General features: G+C 43.1%; 2 protein-coding genes across 3 annotated transcripts in view; both read left to right on the top strand.

Annotated features, from left to right (window-relative positions):
- The window catches only part of LOC311286265 (integrin alpha-D-like), a 44,021-nt gene extending 24,612 nt beyond the window's left edge, over nucleotides 1-19,409 (top strand). The window contains exons 7-16 of the mRNA XM_084402401.1: nucleotides 15,387-15,485; nucleotides 16,168-16,250; nucleotides 16,397-16,477; nucleotides 17,401-17,479; nucleotides 17,574-17,678; nucleotides 17,759-17,791; nucleotides 18,212-18,325; nucleotides 18,402-18,503; nucleotides 18,685-18,795; nucleotides 18,885-19,409. Of these exons, the coding sequence (XP_084258527.1) occupies nucleotides 15,387-15,485; nucleotides 16,168-16,250; nucleotides 16,397-16,477; nucleotides 17,401-17,479; nucleotides 17,574-17,678; nucleotides 17,759-17,791; nucleotides 18,212-18,325; nucleotides 18,402-18,503; nucleotides 18,685-18,795; nucleotides 18,885-19,001 (924 nt within the window). The 3' untranslated portion in view covers nucleotides 19,002-19,409. The remainder of the gene's footprint in view (nucleotides 1-15,386; nucleotides 15,486-16,167; nucleotides 16,251-16,396; nucleotides 16,478-17,400; nucleotides 17,480-17,573; nucleotides 17,679-17,758; nucleotides 17,792-18,211; nucleotides 18,326-18,401; nucleotides 18,504-18,684; nucleotides 18,796-18,884) is intronic.
- LOC311286240 (integrin alpha-M-like) overlaps nucleotides 1-21,408 on the top strand; it is a 153,911-nt gene that overhangs the window by 74,241 nt on the left and 58,262 nt on the right. The window lies entirely within an intron of this gene.

Below are 21,408 nucleotides of genomic sequence, written 5' to 3'. Positions count from 1 at the left end.
TGATCTCCTCTGGAAGCTGGTTCCAGCTGCGGCTGGCATAATAGCTAAAAGCAGACTCGCCATGCTTAGAGTGAACCCTTGGTATTTCTAGCTGATATGATCCTAATGATCTGAGTGATCTGTTGGGTTTATATTCAGTGAGCAAATCTGCAATGTATTGAGGTCCTAGGCCATTGAATGATTTATATACCAGTAATAATACTTTAAAATCAATCCTAAATCTAACTGGGAGCCAGTGTAAAGACCTGAGGACTGGTGTGATATGTTCATATTTTCTGGTTCTGCTCAGAATCCTGGCGGCAGCGTTCTGTATGAGCTGCAACTGTCTTATGGTCTTTTTGGGAAGGCCAGTGAGGAGTCCATTACAATAATCCACCCTGCTGGTGATGAAAGCATGAACAAGTTTCTCTAAGTCTTGTCTGGAAACAAAGCATCTTATTCTTGCTATATTTTTCAGATGATAGTATGCTGATTTAGTTATTGCTTTGACATGACTACTGAAACTAAGGTCTGACTCTAGTGTCACACCAAGATTCCTGACTTGATGTTTAGCTGTTTGACCCCTAGAGTGAAGGTATGCGTTCACCTTGAGAACTTCATCTTTGTTTCCAAACGCAATGACTTCAGTTTTGTCTTTGTTTAATTGAAGAAAGTTTTGACACATCCAACTGTTGACTTCATCAATGCATTGGCACAGGGAGTCAATGGGGCTGTAGTCATTAGGCGATAGGGCTAAGTAGAGCTGTGTGTCGTCTGCATAGCTGTGGTAAGAGATTTGGTTCTTTCTCATTATTTGGCTCATTGGGAGCATATACAGGTTGAACAGGAGTGGCGCAAGAATTGAGCCTTGAGGGACTCCGCATGTCATGGATGTCCACTCAGACTTATGGTCTCCTATACTCACATAATAACCTCTCCCATCTAAGTATGACCTGAACCATTTTAGGACTATCCCAGAAAGCCCCACCCAGTTTTCCAGCCTGTCCAGAAGTATGTTGTGATCGACAGTGTCAAATGCAGCACTGAGGTCGAGTAGTACCAGCACTGATAATTTGCCTGAATCAGTATTTAAGCGAATATCGTTTATTATCTTTATGAGCGCTGTCTCTGTGCTGTGGTGCGGTCGGAAACCAGACTGAAAATTGTCAAAGTATCCATTCGAGCATAAGAATTTGTTCAGCTGATTGAAGACAACTTTTTCAATGATTTTACCTATGAAAGGAAGATTTGAGATCGGTCTATAGTTGCTTAATATGGTCTTATCCAGATTGCTCTTTTTCAGGAGGGGCTTGACAACTGCAGTTTTTAGGGAGTTTGGAAAACTCCCAGAGAGAAGTGAAGCATTTACCACTTCTAGAAGATCTGCTTCTAAACTGATTAACACACTTTTGAAAAACGATGTGGGAAGTGTGTCAAGAGCGCAGGTTGATGTTTTAAGGTGCTGTACGGTTTCTTCCAAAATTTTGCCATCAATTTCTTTGAAGTCAGACATAGTAACTACTTTCTCAGGTGGTTTGATCTGTCTGACCCCAGCGCAACTCAAGGATGTGCTGATCACCTTTCTGATATTATTGATTTTCTCAGAGAAGAAAGAAACAAACTCACGGCACTTGCTGTCTGAGAGCATTTCACTGGGAGTCTGGCTTGGGGGGTTTGTCAGTCTCTCTACAGTAGCAAAAAGAGTGCGTGTGTTGTTTAAATTGCTGTTTATAATATTTGAGAAGAAAGTCTGTCTAGCTTTGCCTAGTTCCATATTGAAAGCATGAAGGCTGTCTTTGTAGATGTTATAATGGACTACAAGTTTTGTCTTCCGCCACATGCGCTCTGTTTTTCTGCATTGTCTTTTCATATTTTGCACTGCTGTTGAGTTTCTCCAAGGTGCCTTTTGTCTGCCACTCTTCTTCCTTACTTTCACAGGAGCAATATCATCAATTACACCTTTAACTTTTGAGTTAAAAGAATCAAGGAGAAAATCAACAGAGTCAGCAGATATGCTTGGTGTTAAAGATATAGCCTTCATAAATAGGACACCAGTGTTCTCATTTAAGCATCTCTTCTTGACAGACACAGATCTAGCTTCAGTGGCAGGAGAGATCAATATATCAAAGAAAATACAGAAATGATCAGACAGTGCTACATCCTTAATAACAATCGATGAAATGTTTAGACCCTTACTGATAAGTAAATCTAGAGTGTGTCCACGATTGTGTGTGGGTCCATGTACATGCTGAGTCAGATCAAAAGTTTTTAAAACAGTTTTGATTTCTTTTGCCATATTGTTTTCTCCATTATCTATATGGATGTTAAAATCTCCAGCAAGATTCCAGTCAAACTCTGAGGTAATTGTTGATAACAGTTCTGTAAAGTCCTCAGCAAAGGCTGGAGAGTATTTTGGAGGCCTGTAAATAATGAAAAGTAAAATGCGTGGAGCACCTTTTAACACAATACCCAGATATTCGAAAGACAAGTAATTCCCAAATGATATTTGCTTACATTGATAAATATCTTTAAAAAGAGCAGCTAGACCCCCACCTCTCTTAACAGCTCTGCAGACACTCATAAGAGTAAAGTTAGGAGGGGCTGCTTCATTGAGGATTGTTGCACTGCAGCTGTCTTCTAGCCAGGTTTCATTTAGAAGCATAAAATCCAGGTTGTTTGTGGTTATTAAGTCGTTGACTAGAAGTGATTTATTTTTAAGTGAGCGAATGTTTAAAAGAGCTAACTTGACAGTCTTACTTTTCCCCACAGCAATATTAGTTTGACGTGTAATAGGCACCAGATTAGTTTGGTTTGCTGTACGGCTATTGAAGGCCTTAAACTTTCTATCATGTAAAAGAACAGCAATAGAGAAAGATACAGGCACACTGGGTTCCCGCTTGTTTTGTAAACATTTGAGAAAGTTACTGTTATCAAAACGGGGACCCGACACATATCACTGAGAGCTGGTATCAGTTGTTTTTGGTTCACCTCGAGCAGAAGGAGGAGGGTGTGGGCCCTGGCGTTGTGGCAGAGGCCGAAGAGCTCTCACAGGAGGAGGGGGAGGGCGAGCTGGGCCCGCAGGCTTTGGTGGTAGTGGTGCCTGTCTTTTTTTAGTTGGTATCTGGGGGCTTGCAGCAAAAGAGTGGGATAGTCTGGTTCCAGCATGCACCAGTTCTTCCATTTTCTGTGAGAAGCACAGTAGTGGCGTTGCAGGGGAGAGGGAGAAAGTGTCTGGTGAAAGGGGCTGTTGCTCTGGTGTTATAGGAGGCTGTAGTATGCTGTCCTGGCTTCCCTGGCTGTTTTCCAGGAAGTCGTCCTTGGGTGCTGAATCTTCAAGCAGTTCTGATATGGCTGTCTGTGGTGAGCTCTGTGGGCAGGGCTCAGCTGAGATTGTGTCCGTGAGCAGAGGTTGTTGTGGCGGAGTGGGGTTATCATGTCCATTTTGCTGCTGAAGTGAAGTCCCGTGGTCATTCATACTGTGTCTAGGTGTGTGTGTGCCGTTCAGATTGAGTGGATTGGCACAAACCGCAGAAGGATGATTTACGGAGAAGTAGATATTGTCCTTTAACACTCTTGAACCAAGTTTGTTTGGGTGATGGCCGTCCCGATGAAACAGTTGTCGTTGACTCCAGAAAAGATTGAAATTGTCAAAGAAGTTCACTGCTTTTATATTGCTGGTTTTTTGCAGCCATGTATTAAGCCCAAGCAACCGTGAAAACCTGTTTGTTCCTCTTGCTGGTAGTGGTCCACTGATGAATGTTTGAACTTTCAGTCTTTTAAGTGTTTCAAAAAGTTCATTGAAATCCTTCTTAAGGAGTTCTGACTTCTCTTTATGAATATCATTCTTCCCCACATGTATGATGAGTCGATTTGCAGTCTGATGTTTCATCAGAATGTTCTGAAGTTCCCTGTTTATATCAGAAGTTGTTGCTTGTGGAAGGCAGCACGTAGTTGTATCCCTGCCGCTAATGTTTCTGATTATGGAGTCCCCCACTATCAGAGTCCTGGGCCCGGCTGCGCTCTGAGCTGAGTGCCGCTGTCTGCTCGACCTTGAGCGCCAGTTAGCATCAGTGTTAGCTACTGTCCTATTCAGTCTGTGTTCGATCACATTCATCACATTTGTGGATTCCTCATTTACATTCATTAGTACTTCAAATCTGTTCTCAAGATGTATAGGCAGTGGTGGCAGACCAGTGTTTGCAATCCTTGTCAGAGCTGTATCTGGGGTAGAGGATGCTACTGCGGTAATATGTGATGCTCGTGACAATCTGATGTCTCGAGTGCCTTTGGGTTTAGCTCCCTGTTTGTGCCATCGATTAGTAAGTCGATCGGCTTGTTTCTCTACCTGTCGAGGAGTACTAGTTTCATGGGACTCACCGGTATGCTGAGGCTGTCCATGACGAAGCTCTGTTGTGTGCTCCGTCTGGTTTGGTGGTCCCGTAAGTAACTTTGTTTCTAGAACTGCAATCCTTTGTAAAAGTCTGTGGCAGTTGGTGCAGCAAGTAGATTCCAGAAGAGGCATTTTCTCTTATCCTTGTAGGCAGTTGTGTTTTCCTTTCCCGGTATGTAAGCTGGTCGGGTAAAAGAATTCTCAGTTTTTGTAGTAATCCAAACTTTGTCGTATGAGCACTGTGCTGATTTGCTGAAGTTAAAATTAGGTGATAAAAGGAAATAAAATATAGAAAAAATAGGAGATAAAATGTAAAAGCGATAGAGCAAAGCGCGGAGCAGTAAGCAAGAGCGTCCGAACAGTAGCTGAGCAGGAAGTCCTCTTTAAGATTTTCCAACCCAGTTGTCTTTTCAATTTGATTTATTGACAACTCAGAAAAACACCAAAACAGTCACATGAAAAGGCTTAGATGGTAGCAAGTTGATAGCAAGTTAAAAGGGTTTATAAAACGGATAGTTCCGGTCCTTGATTCTGATTGGTTGAGCCACGTTTGAAGCCGTTGTAAATTACTCCACAAACACACACCCGTGACCGCATTACATTAGTGTTACTGCACACACACACACACCTGTGAGCGCATTACATTGGTGTTACGCATTATATTAGTGTTACTGCACACACACACACACACCTGTGAGCGCATTACATTGGTGTTACGCATTACATTAGTGTTACTGCACACACACACACACACACACACACACACCTGTGAGCGCATTACATTGGTGTTACGCATTACATTAGTGTTACTGCACACACACACACACACACACCTGTGAGCGCATTACATTGGTGTTACGCATTACATTAGTGTTACTGCGCAACTGCTGTTTGTGACTCTTTGTTGCTGTATGTGTTGCTTGGCAACCTCTTTGTAACTACATTGCTTGGCGGAGGAATAAATGTGTTATATCGTTATATTTTTTGTTGCTGGTGTTTATTTTATGAATAAATTAAATATTAAAATGAATGTTTTTATGGAGTAACCGTTTTATAAAAGGTGCCTAACGACGTCCCTTAGCTGTTCTAAATTCACTGTAAAACACGGCTTTGCGGGGCTTATTGCTTTATCATACACCCAAGGATATCAGGGCAGACGTTCAATAATTTGACTCAAACTTAAATAATAATTCAAAACAGTGACAAAGGCCAGCTCCTAGAACAGAGACAGAAAAACACCCTTATTATTTGTGCTATAACATTCACAAACAACATTTAACCCTCTGGGGACCAAAAACGCGCCCGCGCGTTTTGCTCGTTTTTTTTTTTAGCAATGAAAAATAAACACAAAATGCTCTGTTAATTTTGATCTTTCATTTTCGTGTAATACATCAATCGATCCTGTTCAGTTTCTATTTTTTTTCTGTATACTCACAATAAAAATAAAGTGTTTTGCTTTTTGACAAATAAAGAAAAACTAACATGATGCTATTTCTGCCTTCTCTCTGTCAGTAAACTCCCATTTGAAACGCGTTCGAAAATGATCTATAACTCCGCGAAAATTCAGTCAAACAGGGAAACAGACCCACGGGCATAAAGCTTGAGATCGCAGCTTTTAAATGAAGTAATTTATATAAAAAACAAATATTATCAGCTTCTGTAATCTGTATAAAAAGAGAGCGACTCCAGTCGAGCTCATTACGAGATGATTCACAGTAATTTGACCACGCCCCGGAGAGCGCGTGCTATTCAAACGCAAATTCTGAGAACCATTTCAGTCTGTGAAACGCCCACATCAGTGTAAACAAAGAGGCATAATATAGCCTACCTTATGGAGAAAATTTTCCGTGCTGATATGAGGAGCAGATCCCGCTGAGGAGTGAGGTAGGCTAAGTTATCCTTTCTCAAGTGTTAATGTGGAATAACGTTATGGAATAACGTTAGTGTAGGCCTATGTAAACAAAAAGATGAATCGCGTTTCTATAATATGAATCGCGTTTCTGTGAGATGAATGAAGGGTACATATTTGTAAAGACTGTTTAGCCTAAATATGAATCGCGTTTCTGTGAGATGAATGAAGGGTAGGCCTACATATTTGTAAAGACTGTTTAGCCTAAATATGAATCGCGTTTCTGTGAGATGAATGAAGGGTACATATTTGTAAAGACTGTTTACCCTAAATATGAATCGCGCTTTGCTAGAGCCTACTGAGATGAGTAAAAATCGACTGAAATATGTTGAAATAAAATGTATTTGTATAAGCAACGTATTAAACTGCAAATTAACATTTATAGGCTATGCCCTAATATTTCATAAAAACAACGTTACAGTCAGGCGAAGTATGAAAGACAATATTTTGTTGACTAGATTTGGGTACAGTTTTTACTGTAGAATATACTGTCACATCAAATAAGCTTTTCTGCTCATATATATAAAATACTATTGTGTCAAAAATAAAGTCATAGACTAAGATGTTCCAATGTTGGCTATATTCAAACTAATGAATACATATGATAAAATGTAGGCCTATAATCTTTTTTTTTTTTTTTACAAAGAAAGAGTACTTTTTTTGCAGAAATATTGCTGAAATTGTAATTATTGTTGTAATTGTAACCTTTTTAATAAAATAGCAAAACATATTTACAAGATAGATGTAAGCAAAATCTTAAATGGTCAATATAAGTCTTCTTCTAAATATATAGGCTATTTTGTCCTTGCATTGTGGCTCAGTCAGTGTCACACCTGAATGAATGGCTAATTATGCAGAGTCATTATGCAGAGTGGGTGGGACTGGGTAATCTAAGGTGTAAACTACTCCTCCCCCTCGCATATTGGCTTTCCAAGCAAAACCTGTTTTACACCATTTAAATCAATGTATTTTTTTTTGTGAACGATAAAGCAAGACTATTTTCACATAATTTTGAAGCTAGAACTCGAAGAGAAAACATCCATTAGTCAAAAGTCTTGTGGGCACATATTTTGTATGAGTTTTGTGGTCTTATTTCAGCAACTTTCATTTTTATTTTTTTAAATAACCACGCATAAACATTATTCTCTTAAAAATACAAACATCTACATACATGTTGCTCGCATATTATGGTAGGCCTGTTTGTGCTATATAGAGTGAATTTACACCTTTGCCATTAACATGTTTATAAATAACTGAAAAAAGCACAAATGTCAGAGCATGTCAGAACATCTCAAGGGCCCCAAAAACAGCTTGGTCCCCAGAGGGTTAAAAAACAACATTCCTCAAATAACACGCATAAATTAAAACAAACAAACATACACTTCAACCATTTATCACGTACCTGGCAACAGCTTACAACTGTTTTCCAAACCAGGCAAACCATCATTACAACCTGCACAAAATACCACATAGTTAAAAACAAATACATCAAACCAGTGAAAGTTTGATTTACCTTGAAGAAAGCAATCGTAGCAACCTATCTGGCGTTGTCTATTCAGCGTGCACGCCACCATTACTACTGAACTAACGCCACTCCATTCGTTAAGGGGACATGGGACCGGAAACTACCATACTCACCCTACCAAACAGGACTACCGTAAATACTATAGTGGTTACAGCCATCACACTATCACAATAGTTAGGCATTAAACCAAAAAAAGAAAAGAAACGTAACACCTACGAGGTTCAAAGATTCATACCAAGTGAAAGTGGAGGTTCACAGCACTTTTGTATACATTACTTAAAATAGACAAAAATAGAAACAACAAAAATAGACTAAACAGCAAATTTAGACTTGAGCCAAAAATAAAGCAAAAACACACCAAAACAAGGTTAAAAAATAAATAAAGGCCAGAACAAAGGAAATACAAACTAAATAACAAATTTGAGCAAACAAAACAATATAGATAAGCTGATACACTAACGAATTTGAAGAAGCAAACAAATATACAGAAAGCAATAGGACAAACCAAATACAAGTTAAAGAGCAAATGCAAATAAACAACAATAAATGAAATAAAAATACACGCTGGATAACTGGTCTGACGGAGAAAACCAGTAAACAGTGCGGATACACGCTGAAGAGCAGGTTTAGATCACGGGAAACAAATGTAGACAAAGCAGCAGCATCAGAGAATGTTGCCCGCCGGCTTCATGAACACAACGGGTTCGATTTAGACCATTCCTCCTAGATCAATTAACAGAATTATTTACCACATAGAAGAATATGCATCAATAGTAGTAGTTATATATTAGTAGTAGAAGGCACATACCTTCATGTTGTCGCACACACACACACACATGAACACAGAGAAACGTAAACACGCTCATAAGGCACGGGATTTCAGGAGAAAGCTTCAGGAGCACAGACTGGGTAAACCCAGCCCCATCTGCCGGCGTTTTGATTTCGCCCTGCAGCTCAGGCTGGAAACCTGTACATTCTTCTATCCTGCTTCCGTTACAAATCTGCGGGGACCAATCACAAACTGGCTTATCCATCTGGCGTGCTATTGGAAGGTTTAATCCAATCCAATTCCTTTCAACCTCTCCACGATGCTCAATGGCTTCTTTTTAGCAAACAAATCGCTCGAGTGGGTGTAAATACCACTCACTTTCATGTGTTTTTTTGCACAACCTGCAAAAATCACTAGATGCCATTGCTGCTTTTGCAAACCGCTGATCAATGCTGCAAACCAACACGTTTGTTGACACGTTTCCTGCCTGGAGTTTTCACTGCAAAGTACATCACCTGGATCGCTGGTCTGATTGGTTGAAGGACTATCCAATTGCGTACAGAGTCATTTGAACTCTGCCCGTTGATCACGCCTCGTGTGCAGTAGAAAACACAGAGCAGACTCCCCAGACTAATGTTCAGTCTTAAAAGATTGAGCTTAGTCTGGTGATAGCCAGACTAACAGGAGCATTGAAGGCAGCTGCCAACCAACCACCACGATTGTCCACGGAAGCTATAAACCAAATTAATAAACTTCTTACATCAAGCCACGCATCTCAAGGTTAACCCCCTGGGGTCGGTGGTCGTGCCGTCTATACCAGCTCGCTTTTTTTCTTATCACATTTACATTTTTACATTTAGCCATTTAGCAGACGCTTTTGTCCAAAGCGACTTAATATTTAGGACTAAATTAAGCGAGTCATCGTGAAGAGGCAAAAACAACACAAGAAGTGCTCAAAATACGAAGTTCAGGCATTGCTCGTTGCTCATTGAGTATTGTGAATAGTAAGCAGAGCCGGCCCAAGGCATAAGCGAACCCTGGCCACCAGGGGGCCCCCAATCGATTATTTTTTTTTCACTCCAATTTTTTTTTTTTTACATATTAATTAACTTAAACAAGTGACATGAATGAATTAATGACTAATTCAAGACAAGAAAATTCTGATTTCATGATCAATATACCTGCCTACAACTGCTGCTGTGTCTGCCAGTGTTTGAGTCATGCGCATAACCTTGCGTGCACAGACAATCAAAATGTTTCAACATTCGCGATGTATTTGGATGGTAAACTATTCTTTATCGTAGGCTTTGTACTTAACTCACGTTCCAATATCGACGGGAAAAAAATTATCCTCTTCACACGCACAAAAAAGTGCTTGGAAACATCGCAGTGGAGCTTACGCTGAATGGTACGAATTGTATTACTGACTATTTAAACAGAGCAGCATAATTTTGATATGTTAGGTTGACTATTTTATTATTATATTTTATTATAATGGGCTATTATTATATTATATTATACGGCTATAATGAACAGCAGTGCGATGAAGTAAGTCCAGAGGTGAGAGGAATCCAGAATAAATCCACAGGAACACGAACAGGAACAAGGAAGGCACAAGACTCGAGACGCTGACTGGAACAACACCGGGACACCACAAACAACGATCTGACAAAGGAGATGAGAAAGTGGTGAGCATATATAGGGTGATGAGATGAGCTGCAGCTGGTGACGGGAGTGATGAGCTGGATCGCTGATGAGCGCTAACGAGCCGGCACGCCCACACAATCAGTACACACACACACACAACAACAGAACACGAGACAAGAAAGAGACATAGGATTTATGAACCGTGACAGTACCCTCCTGGCGTTCCCAGACTCCCTTACCTGGCGATTGTAATCATCGATAAGGGAGTGATCCAGGATGTCTCTAGCTGGTACCCAACTTCTCTCCTCCGGACCGTAACCTTCCCAGTCCACCAAGTACTGAAATCCACGTCCCCTCCATCTCGAGTCCAGAACACGATTGACCGAATAAGTAGGTTCCCCGTCTACGAGTCACGGCGGGGGAGGAACCAGGACTGGCGGATTAATGCGAGCAAAAACACTGGAGGGAGGTTGAGGCGGACTGTCACCGGACTAACGATTTTAGTGACAGAGAACGGGCCAATGAATTTAGGTGCAAGCTTATTAGAAACGGAGCGGAGAGGAATGTCCTTGGTAGAAAGCCACACTTTGGAACCGACGACGTATACGGGAGGCCTACGCCAGCGGCGATCGGCTTTGGCCTTGGTGTGCGCCCCCACTTGGAGTAGAGTCTCACGGGCTCTAGTCCAAGTGCGGTGACACCTCTGGACGAAGGCGTGGGCGGAGGGGACCGCGACTTCGGATTCCAGACTAGGAAAAATTGGTGGCTGGTACCCTACACTACACTCAAACGGTGATAGGCCCGTGGATGACACTGGCAACGTGTTGTGGGCGTACTCCACCATAGACAGTTGCTGACTCCAAGAGGAAGGATTCTTGGACACTAAACATCGCAACGTTCTCTCCAAATCCTGGTTGGCTCGCTCAGTCTGACCATTGCTCTGGGGATGGAACCCAGAGGACAGACTGACAGTCGCACCCAGGAATTTACAAAACTCTCGCCAAAATTTGGACACAAATTGGGGTCCTCTGTCAGAAACCACGTCTGTCGGGAGGCCATGTAGCCGAAAGACGTGGTTAACGACAATCAACGCTGTCTCCTTGGCTGAGGGTAATTTGGGCAAGGGAACAAAATGGGCCGCCTTCGCGAACCGGTCACCACGGTCAAAACTACCGTGTGACCCTGGGAGGGTGGGAGGGCGGTGATAAAATCTAGAGCGATATGGGACCAGGGTCTCGAAGGCACCGCCAGCGGTTGAAGTAACCCATCTGGAGGTCGATTAGAAGTCTTACCCGTGGCGCAAACTGAGCAAGCCAAGACAAAACTGTGAACGTCACGAGCCATGAGAGGCCACCAGAATCGTTGCTTGACTAAAAATTTTGTGCGATTAACTCCTGGATGGCAAGCCACATTGGAACAATGTCCCCACTGAATAACGCTGGACCGTAAACTCTCAGGCACAAATAAACGATTCGGTGGACAACGAGCCGGAGGCGTTACCCCTTCTAAGGCCTTCTTGACCTTCGATTCGATCTCCCATGTGAGTGTAGAGATGAATAGATTCTCTGGTAAAATGCACTCGGGAGTAGACGGGCGTTCGGAACGGTCAAAAATACGCGATAAAGAATCGGGTTTGATGTTTTTGGAACCCGGGCGATACAAGTGAGGGGAAAATCAAAACGACCGAAAAAAAGAGCCCACCGAGCCTGTCTGGAGTTGAGTCTTTTAGCAGTCCGAATGTATTCCAAGTTCTTGTGATCAGTCCAGACGATAAAAGGTACCCCCGACCCTTCTAACCAGTGGCGCCACTCCTCCAATGCTAACTTGACCGCCAACAACTCTCTGTTGCCAATGTCATAATTGTGGTCGGCAGGGGATAAACGATGAGATAAAAACGCGCAAGGATGCATCTTATCGTCTGAAGGAGAACGCTGGGATAGCACTGCACCTACCCCCACCTCTGACGCATCGACCTCCACCACGAACTGACGTGATGGATCAGTGGTTATCAGGATGGGGGCTGAAACGAAGCAACCCTTCAGTTTGGCAAACGCAGCCTCGGCTGCGTCTGACCACCTGAACGTCGTTCTGGGGGAGGTCAAGGCGGTCAGAGGTGTGGATAGTTGGCTGAAATTACGAATAAAATGCCGGTAGAAATTGGCGAACCCCAGAAACCTCAGTAGGGCCTTACGGGAATCTGGACTTGGCCAATCCACCACAGCCTTGATCTTCTCAGGATCCATGCGCATTCCCTCATCCGAGATGATGTAACCTAGAAAAGGAACAGACCGTGCATGAAAAGCGCATTTCTCCGCCTTGACAAAAAGCCCATTCTCTAGCAACCTCTGAAGCACTTGTCGGACGTGCTGCACGTGTTCCTGGAGAGACGATGAAAAAATCAATATGTCATCCAGGTAGACATATGAACTGATCGACCATGTCTTGCAACACGTCATTGACAAGTGCCTGGAAGACCGCTGGGGAGTTGGAAAGGCCGAAAGGCATAACCAAGTATTCAAAGTGCCCCCTGGGGGTGTTAAAAGCGGTCTTCCACTCATCCCCCTCCCTGATGCGGACCAAATGATAAACATTCCGTAAATCCAATTTCGTGAAGATAGATGCTCCCTGCAACCTCTCGAAAGCTGAAGACATCAACGGTAAAGGATAAGTATTCTTTACCGTGATGCTGTTCAACCCCCGGTAATCAATACAAGGTCGCAGCGATCCATCCTTCTTCCCCACAAAAAAGAACCCCGCCCCCGCTGGAGAAGAGGAAGGGCGGATGAAACCCGTTGCTAGAGAATCAGAAATGTATTTCTCCATGGCCTCTCTCTCTGGGACAGAGAGTGAATATAACTTGCCCTTAGGCGGAGACATACCTGGCAATAACTCTATAGCACAGTCATAGGGACGATGCGGGGGAAGAGAAGCAGCACAAGACTTACTGAACACCTCCTTCAGGTCCAGGTACTAGATAAATCCACTGCCTCCTCCTGAAACACAGGGACAGAAACAGACGGACAGGCAGACACAAGATAAGATTTATGACAATGACTGCTCCACGCCGACACAGACTTCGACTGCCAGTCCACTTTGGGGTTGTGACAGGTGAGCCAGGGGTGACCAAGGACGATGGGTGCAAGAGGAGTGTCCAGAATGTAAAAGGAGATGGTCTCGGTATGATTGCCTGATGTGATGAGGGTGATGTCTTCGGTGGCCAGTGAAATGGTGGGGAGTTCTTGACCATTGAGGGCGTGTACTGCAATCTGGTGTGTAAGAGGTCTGAGGGGAACTTGAAATTTGCGTGCAAAGGTGTGGTCTATGAAATTACCTTCAGCCCCTGAATCCAGAAGTGCCCGACAGTCGTGGAGGTGAGTTGACCATCGGAGTCTTACCGGAAGGAGAGTAGATGTGGATGAGGTCTTCTCGGCAGAGATCCCACACGACAGTAGCCTCATACTTACTGTCGGTCTACGCCTTTTAACGGACAACTGTAAGCGAAATGTCCAGCTCCTCCACAGTACATGCAAAGGCCCAGGGATCTCCGCCTCTCCTTCTCCTCCCGGGAAAGCCGGGCTCGACCCACCTGCATGGGCTCGTGATCGTTGACGGGGCTGACCGCGTCCCCGCCTCCGAAACGTTGTCCCTCGATCCCTCCAGGAGAACGATTAGGCTGAAGTCGTCGATCTACTCGGGAAAGACGTGCGTCCACTCTCAGGGCCAGAGCAATGAGATCATTGAGCTTAGTGGGAAGGTCCATGGCGTAGATCTCCTTTTGGACGTGGTCAGCCAGCCCATGCAGGAACATGTCCCACTGCGCCTCCTCGTTCCATTGGCTCTCTGCTGCTAGGGTTCGAAACTCAATCGAAAAGTCAGATACGGATCTCTCTCCTTGCCGTAAATTCGCCAACACTCTAGCAGCCTCTCTCCCCGCAACGGCACTTCTCGTCGGAGAGCCTCTGGAACGAGGAGCAGCATTCTTCCTGATTCTCCCACACCGTCGTTCCCCATAGCGCCGCTCTCCCAGTCAGAAGCGTCAACACAAACGCGACCTTGGTTCGCTCATCGTATGGAATGTCTTGGGTTGGAGAGAGAAATGCATCGAACACCTGGTTAGGAAAGCTCGACAGTAATTTGGTTCACTTGAATAGGACTCGGGAACCGGTCACCTGGGGGAATCGGCGGTGCGGGTGGCGCAGTGGGAGCTCGAAGATTTTGGATCTGCTGGGTGAGCCCGGACACCTGCGCCACTAAAGCCTGAACAGCGCGAGCTGTCTCGTTGAGGTTTTTCTCCTGAGTGTCCATTCTTTGTATGCAGTTGTTCATAAACTCATCCAGTGGATTTGTAGAGCCACTCGCTGCTTCCATGCTTTGGTCAGATCGTTCTGTCATGATTGAGAGAAGGAAGCAAAAATGCAAGTAAAAACTCTTTATTGTATATTTGATGAGTTAGTTGGTAAAAGTCCAGAACAGACAGGCTAGCGGCGCAGGGACCCCGATGGCCAGATGAACCCGGTGAAAGGGAGTGCAGCAGTGCGATGAAGTAAGTCCAGAGGTGAGAGGAATCCAGAATAAATCCACAGGAACACGAACAGGAACAAGGAAGGCACAAGACTCGAGACGCTGACTGGAACAACACCGGGACACCACAAACAACGATCTGACAAAGGACATGAGAAAGTGGTGAGCATATATAGGGTGATGAGATAAGCTGCAGCTGGTGACGGGAGTGCTGAGCTGGATCGCTGATGAGCGCTAACGAGCCGGCACGCTCACACAATCAGTACACACACACACAACAACAGAACACGAGACAAGAAAGAGACATAGGATTTATGAACCGTGACATTGACAAGTTGACGTCATCTAGTCAGAGAAAAAGCTTCTGTCTTCTAACGATTCATAAAAATGACTCAGAGTCGACTCTTACTTTTGAAAGACAATAACTTTATATACGGTGCACTTTCATATTTAAAACTTTGCAGGATGTTTTTGTTCACTTAGATCTATGTTACACACTACATGAAAGGTAAATTTCAAAATTCCATGATAGGTGCTCTTTAAGATATTTGTCAAAGAATAAAAATATGAAATATAGAGACTCTAAAGAGACTTCTCTGAATATCTTATGTTGTTTTAAGAATTTTATAAATGTGTGTGTGTTCAGCCCAGCCGGACTCGAAGCAGCTGTGGTGAGCGTGACAGCGGTGCTATGAACAGAACCACCTGCAGTATCAATCTACCAGTGTACCGCAGCGGCACCACGGTAAAACACACACACACACACACACACACACACACACACACACACACACACACACACACACACACACACACACACACTGACAGACACACAGACAGACAGACAGAGAGACACAGAGTCAGACAGACACACTGAAAAGACAGATAGACACACTAACAGACAAACAAACTGACACACAGACACGCTCACTGTACATATAAAATATCAGAAGTTTGTTTCAGTAGTCCCATATTCATAAATGTGACCAGTCTGTTTACAATGTCCAACCAACTGCCACTGTAACGTTTACATCTACAAATCTCTTTATACAGTGTTTATATACACTGTACAAAATTATAAATGCAACACTTTTGTTTTTGCTCCCCTTTTTCATGAGCTGAACTCAAAGATCGAAGACTTTTTCTATGTGCACAAAAGGCCCTTTTCTCTGAAATATTGTTCACAAATCAGTCTAAATCTGTGTTAGTGAGCACTTCTCCTTTGCCGAGATAATCCATCCACCTCACAGGTGTGGCATATCAAGATGCTGATTAGACAGCATGATTATTGCACAGGTGTGCCTTAGGCTGGCCACAATAAAAGGCCACTCTAAAATGTGCAAATGAACAAATAATTTTGTTCAGTGTATATAAAGAATTTTCTCAATCATTCTCTTGCCAATGCTACCAACATCTGTGTCTTCTAGACTCAGTTTCTGGCAACCTTTCGTATGGCGAAATGGGATTACGACTGGTCCGACAGGATGGAGATGATGATCACCGCTAACAGGTGAATGAGCCTGAATTTGACAGATTTGTTTGTTTTCAGGGCTGTTTCATATCAGTAATGTTCAGCAGAGATGTGCGCTTGCGATCCAGGTTATGAAGAATGATTTAATGTTCAATCATGAGTAAATCCTGTATGTTTGTTCACAGTGATAATAATGGAAACACCAGCGATACGGAGGTGAGGAGGAGCGTCCCGGTTCAGTTCGCTGTTGATCTGGCGATCAGTCTGTGAGTGGCATTTATTTAACTTTTCACTTCTTCTGTTCACAGAACTCAACAAAGGACATTTAATGAATTATTCTTTGTCTGTAAATTTTTTCTCTCACTTGATTTCTGTTTTAATGGCTTTATTGGAAAGACAAACAATGTTATTACCAGAAACCGAGGTAAATCCAATGTAAGCTCACGGTGCGTCTTTCAAACTCGACGAAAAGCAGAGACTTGTGAAGTTTTTTGGTGTTTTGTTTTTGAGGTAACGAGCGCGATTGCGTTCCACGTGGAGATTTGCATGTGAATCTGTTTTGCGCGCGTGGGCGTGGTCAAATTAAATATAATGAGCAAGCGGTTGAGATACTGGACATCTTGTTGGTTTTATACATATTACTTAAACAGAGAATATTTGTTTTCAGTTTGAATCTGATCATTTAAAAGTACACACTTAAATGTTTATAAAGATATATGGCTCATAAATGTGTGACAAGTATTCACTGAGTTTTGTTTCAGTTTATAGACGTGCTCAAGAAAAAAAAGTTCACCGCGACGGAAAGGCAGAACGCACACCCTGTTTATTTTCTTTATTTTACAAAAGCACAATGTTTTGATTTGATTGTAAGTGGACACATACAAAAGTAGAAACTTTTTTCTGTATGACCATAAATGACGGAGTAATTTAAGTTTATAGTGCTACAATGTGAAGAAAATCCAGCAAAACGCCGGGGCGCGCTTGCCGACCCCAGAGGGTTAAACAACGTAGCGCAGGACGTGAAAATGAAAAGTGCGTCGGGCTGAAACTAGCAAAACACACTTGCGTCGCGCTTGGCGCTGCATTGCGCCGGGTGTATGATAAGGCCCTAAGACAGTAACAATAAATTTAAATGAAAGAAAACCACATGATTGACTGAGAAGTTATTGAGTTATTGTGTGTTTGTCAGAGTGGCTGAAGAATCTGTGACGTATCTGAAGTTCTCTCTGGAGGACAGAGGTCCAAAACCTCTCAACATCGTCTACAAGGTCAGAGAGTCAAACACACATCTACAGCTTCATCGTGTTGTTTCTGGGCTTCTCGTGATCAGATTGTTGTGTGTCTGTGTGTTTGTGTCCACAGGTGGAGAATCTGGGTCTTAAAGGTCTGCCAGTGTCGCTCAAGCTCACCCTGCCCTGTCAAACTACACATGTGATTTTAACTCCTCAGAACTTCAGCATGCAGGAGGTGCGTCAATCGTTCATCAGCTCATACCATCAGACCAGCATGTGTTCTGCTGAATAAACATCTTCTGTTCTTCTCTACAGAACTCAGTGCCGTGTGGATTCATCAAACCGCAGGTAAGAGATCATAGACCCTTTTACAGCTACTGTTGAAGTGATCGTTCACCCAAAACATGACCGTTCTGTCATCATTTACTCACTCTCATGTCATTCAAAAGTATGACTTTCTTTCTTTTGTTGAGCACAAAAGGGATGTTTTGAACTGGTGTTTAAGCAACAGTGCAGCCCAAAAACACATTTCTTAAAATATCTTCTATGTTCCACTGAAGAAAGAAAGAAAGGTTTCGAACAACATGAGGCTGAATAAACAATGACAGAATGATCATTTCTGGGTGAACGATCCCTTTAAGATCCGATCTCAAGCAGTCACAGTAAACGCATCTTCTGTCTGCTGGATTTCATCTCGGTTTAGTTCAGTTGATTCTGTGGTTTATTGGTGTCAGTGTTTCAGTTCTCAGTGTTGTGTGGATGTTTCAGGACGGTCACTGCGGGAAGTTCGAGTGTGGTCAGTTTGATCTGCAGAAAGCTTCAGCAGTTCACTTCATCCTGAGGGCAGACGCAGCTCTCCAGAACGTGAAGGAATACGAGAGCGTGAGTGACGAACACAGACAAACACCAGTTTAAGATGGAATAACTCTGAAATCAGACTCTGTTTCTTCTGCTGTAGAAATACTCCATCCACGAGTTCAGAGAGGATTCTGTCTTGGACATCAGCGCCGAGCTCCACTACAACAGAAGCCGCTACAACCAGACGTGGACCGGCCAGAAGGTGATGAGTGAAAGAAATCTGTACCTTTGCCATGACTGATGTTGTGCTTGTGCTGATCAGCGCGTGATTGTCAGTGTCGGTCTGAACTCACACCACAGACCTGCAGGAGTCCATGACTGACCTCACTCTTACAGTATTACAGATACAGACACTGTTCCGAGTTTCTCTCTGTTCCTCTTAGATTGCAGTGAAGGCGCAGTTTGTCATTCCACCCAATGAAATGCATATTGTCGGCTCTATCGTAGGGGGCGGGGTCATCCTGCTCATTATCATATTGATCCTGCTGCTGAAGGTAAGAACCAATCAGATCACCTCACACCTGATGTCATCATTCACCTCTTAAAGTTTCAAACCAATCTGTTCATCTGTGTTTGTGTGTAGAGTGGGTTTTATGAGCGAATGCGTCCCAAAGATTTTTTCGAAGAGGATAAACTGCAGTTGAAAACACACTTTCCTCTCACTGCTAAAGAAACGGAGGAGTCAGTGAGAATGGAGTGAGAGAGACGAATCCCAGACCTGAACTTCCAAACACTTTTACTTTTGATCATTTACTTTTGTTGTGCTAAAAATAAAGATGTTTGTTTGGAAGGAGCTGAAGATTCTTTCATTGTTAACGATGTATGCTCTGTTGTATGATAATGTTTTCTTGAGGCTCATTGGGTGTTTAGTATGTTTAGTTTAATGATCTTCAGCTTGTGTTGTAATAGCTGGTCCTCATCTTGTTATTTTGAATATTAATATTTTTAAAAGAAGAGCAATGAATAATCAATCAGAGAACAAATAAATAATGATTAAAATGTGATTTTAGTGACTTTTATAAGCTTCAATAGGTTCCTATTAAAGACACCTACATTTTAGACACTTCTTTGTTGATTCCTTTGTTATACCCATTAAAATCCAAGAACATTAAGTTGATCATGGTTTGTTTATTAATCTTGAATGTTACAATCATCAAAATAAACTGATGTAAATAAATATTTAAAATGAAAATACAAATCAATTCAAACTGTAAATTATAAGAGCACTAAATGCGCTAAAAAGGAGAAAGAAGGTAGAGGTCTGCAATCCTTTACGGGACAAGTTTTGAATTGCTGAGTGCGGATGTGGAAGGGAAGATACTGATATGTGCACAGGTAACGGGAGAAATAAATGACTTGTGTGTTCAGTTAGTTTCGATTTCATTTATCTTCAGTCACCTGTCTAATTTGTTCTCAGTTTCCCACCACTTGTTTGTATCCTAGGTTACATTACGTTCTAGTTTGTCACTTTGGTTACTCATCAGTTCATTCGTTTGTAACACCTGTGTTTATCTAATCCTCTTTGTTTCTCTCAGTATATATCTGCCTGTTTCAGTTCTCTTCTATCAGTTCTCATTAACAGTTGATGTTAAGTTGATTTTAAGTTAAGTAATCTTTCTATTAATTGAGTCTATGTATTCGTCTTCTTTGTCCTGATTGGACAAAGGGGTGGTGTGGCGCAATGGATAAGACACATGCCTTTGGTGTAAGAGACCCGGGTTCAAATCCACTGTGAGACACCAATGTGTCCCTGAGCAAGACACTTAACCCCTAGTTGCTCCAGAGGCGTGCGACCTCTGACATATATAGGAATTGTAAGTCGCTTTGGATAAAAGCGTCAGCTAAATGAATAAATGTAAAATGTAAATGTCCTGTCAGTACCCTACACCATGCTTGGCTCACACGTGACAGAAGAACTGACCTAAACATGGAATATGCAGTGTTGTTTAATGCTTTAGCCAGGGAAAAGCTTTCACTACTGGATTATACCATTAGTTTCTGCACACTCACCCAAAGAACGGCTTTTGATGATGGGACCTTAAATATGATTTTATTGGACTGGGCCGAACTCTCACCAACCCCGTGACTTAACAGACATAACGGACGGGACATGGAGGGAGGCCATCCTCCGGTGTCTGGAAAGTGTTTACCCCCAGTCCGCGTCATCAAACCCAGAGCCAAGCCAGGCATCACCCCACACCACGGACACAACGTCAGATCCCACAGCTGACAGGGAGTTAACGCCCGCCGTGATGGAGGAGCCTGTGAGTAGGACAGCAGAGACCATTGCCCGGGAGCCTAAACCCCAAAGAAAGTCTGACCAGGTATGTGAGCCGGCTACATCCGTACCAGTGGGAGATTTGGTGGAGCTGGAAACTGAGGAGGAAGGGCTTATGGATTGGGAAACAGAGCTAGTGGTCCCCACCCCCACCCCCACCCCACTCCAACCAGTATCTTCTGTGTTAACAACAACATTCTGGTCCTGCCCAGCCTTGAATCGTCTGTGCCTTCTTCGCCGCTGCTCCTTCCCAGCTTAGAGCCTGTTTCATCACCCTCAACAGAGTCTGGGTTGTCTTCATTGATCCCGCCCAGCCTCCCTCTCCAGCATCATCAAGATTCAGCCAGTCCTTCCCTTTTGGACAAGCCTCTGGTCTTACGGTAGCCAGCTTCGCCCAAGCAAGTGGAACCCCCAGCTCTGCTTCCAGCGGCTGATCCTGTCACTCCACCTCAGCTCGTTATGTCACAATTATATCAAAAGTATGTTATTGATATTGGAGGGATGAAGGTATTATTAGGATGAAGGTATATTCTCCAATAGTAAACATATCTTAGTTACAGGTCTCTCTAGGACACCAGTTTGAGTCTTAACTTTGACGATTCTACTAATCCATTATGATCATGAATGACTTCTGCAATTCGTCCTAAGATCCAAGAGCCTCGTGGGGCAGTGTAATCTAAATCACCAACTGCAAAGTTCCTTCTTCTTTTGTCCCATTTTGCTTTTCTTCTGCATTATGAGTAAGTATTCATGGATCCAACGCATCCAAAAACGTCCGCAAGGGACTGCACCTGCCTCCAATGTCGTCTTACGTACAGATCAGATTTAT

The sequence above is a fragment of the Rutilus rutilus genome, assembly GCF_951802725.1.
Source record: "Rutilus rutilus genome assembly, chromosome: 2".
Lineage (NCBI taxonomy): Eukaryota > Metazoa > Chordata > Actinopteri > Cypriniformes > Leuciscidae > Rutilus > Rutilus rutilus.
Note: the sequence above shows the minus strand (reverse complement) of the source record. Positions and strands in the feature narration are given on the sequence as shown.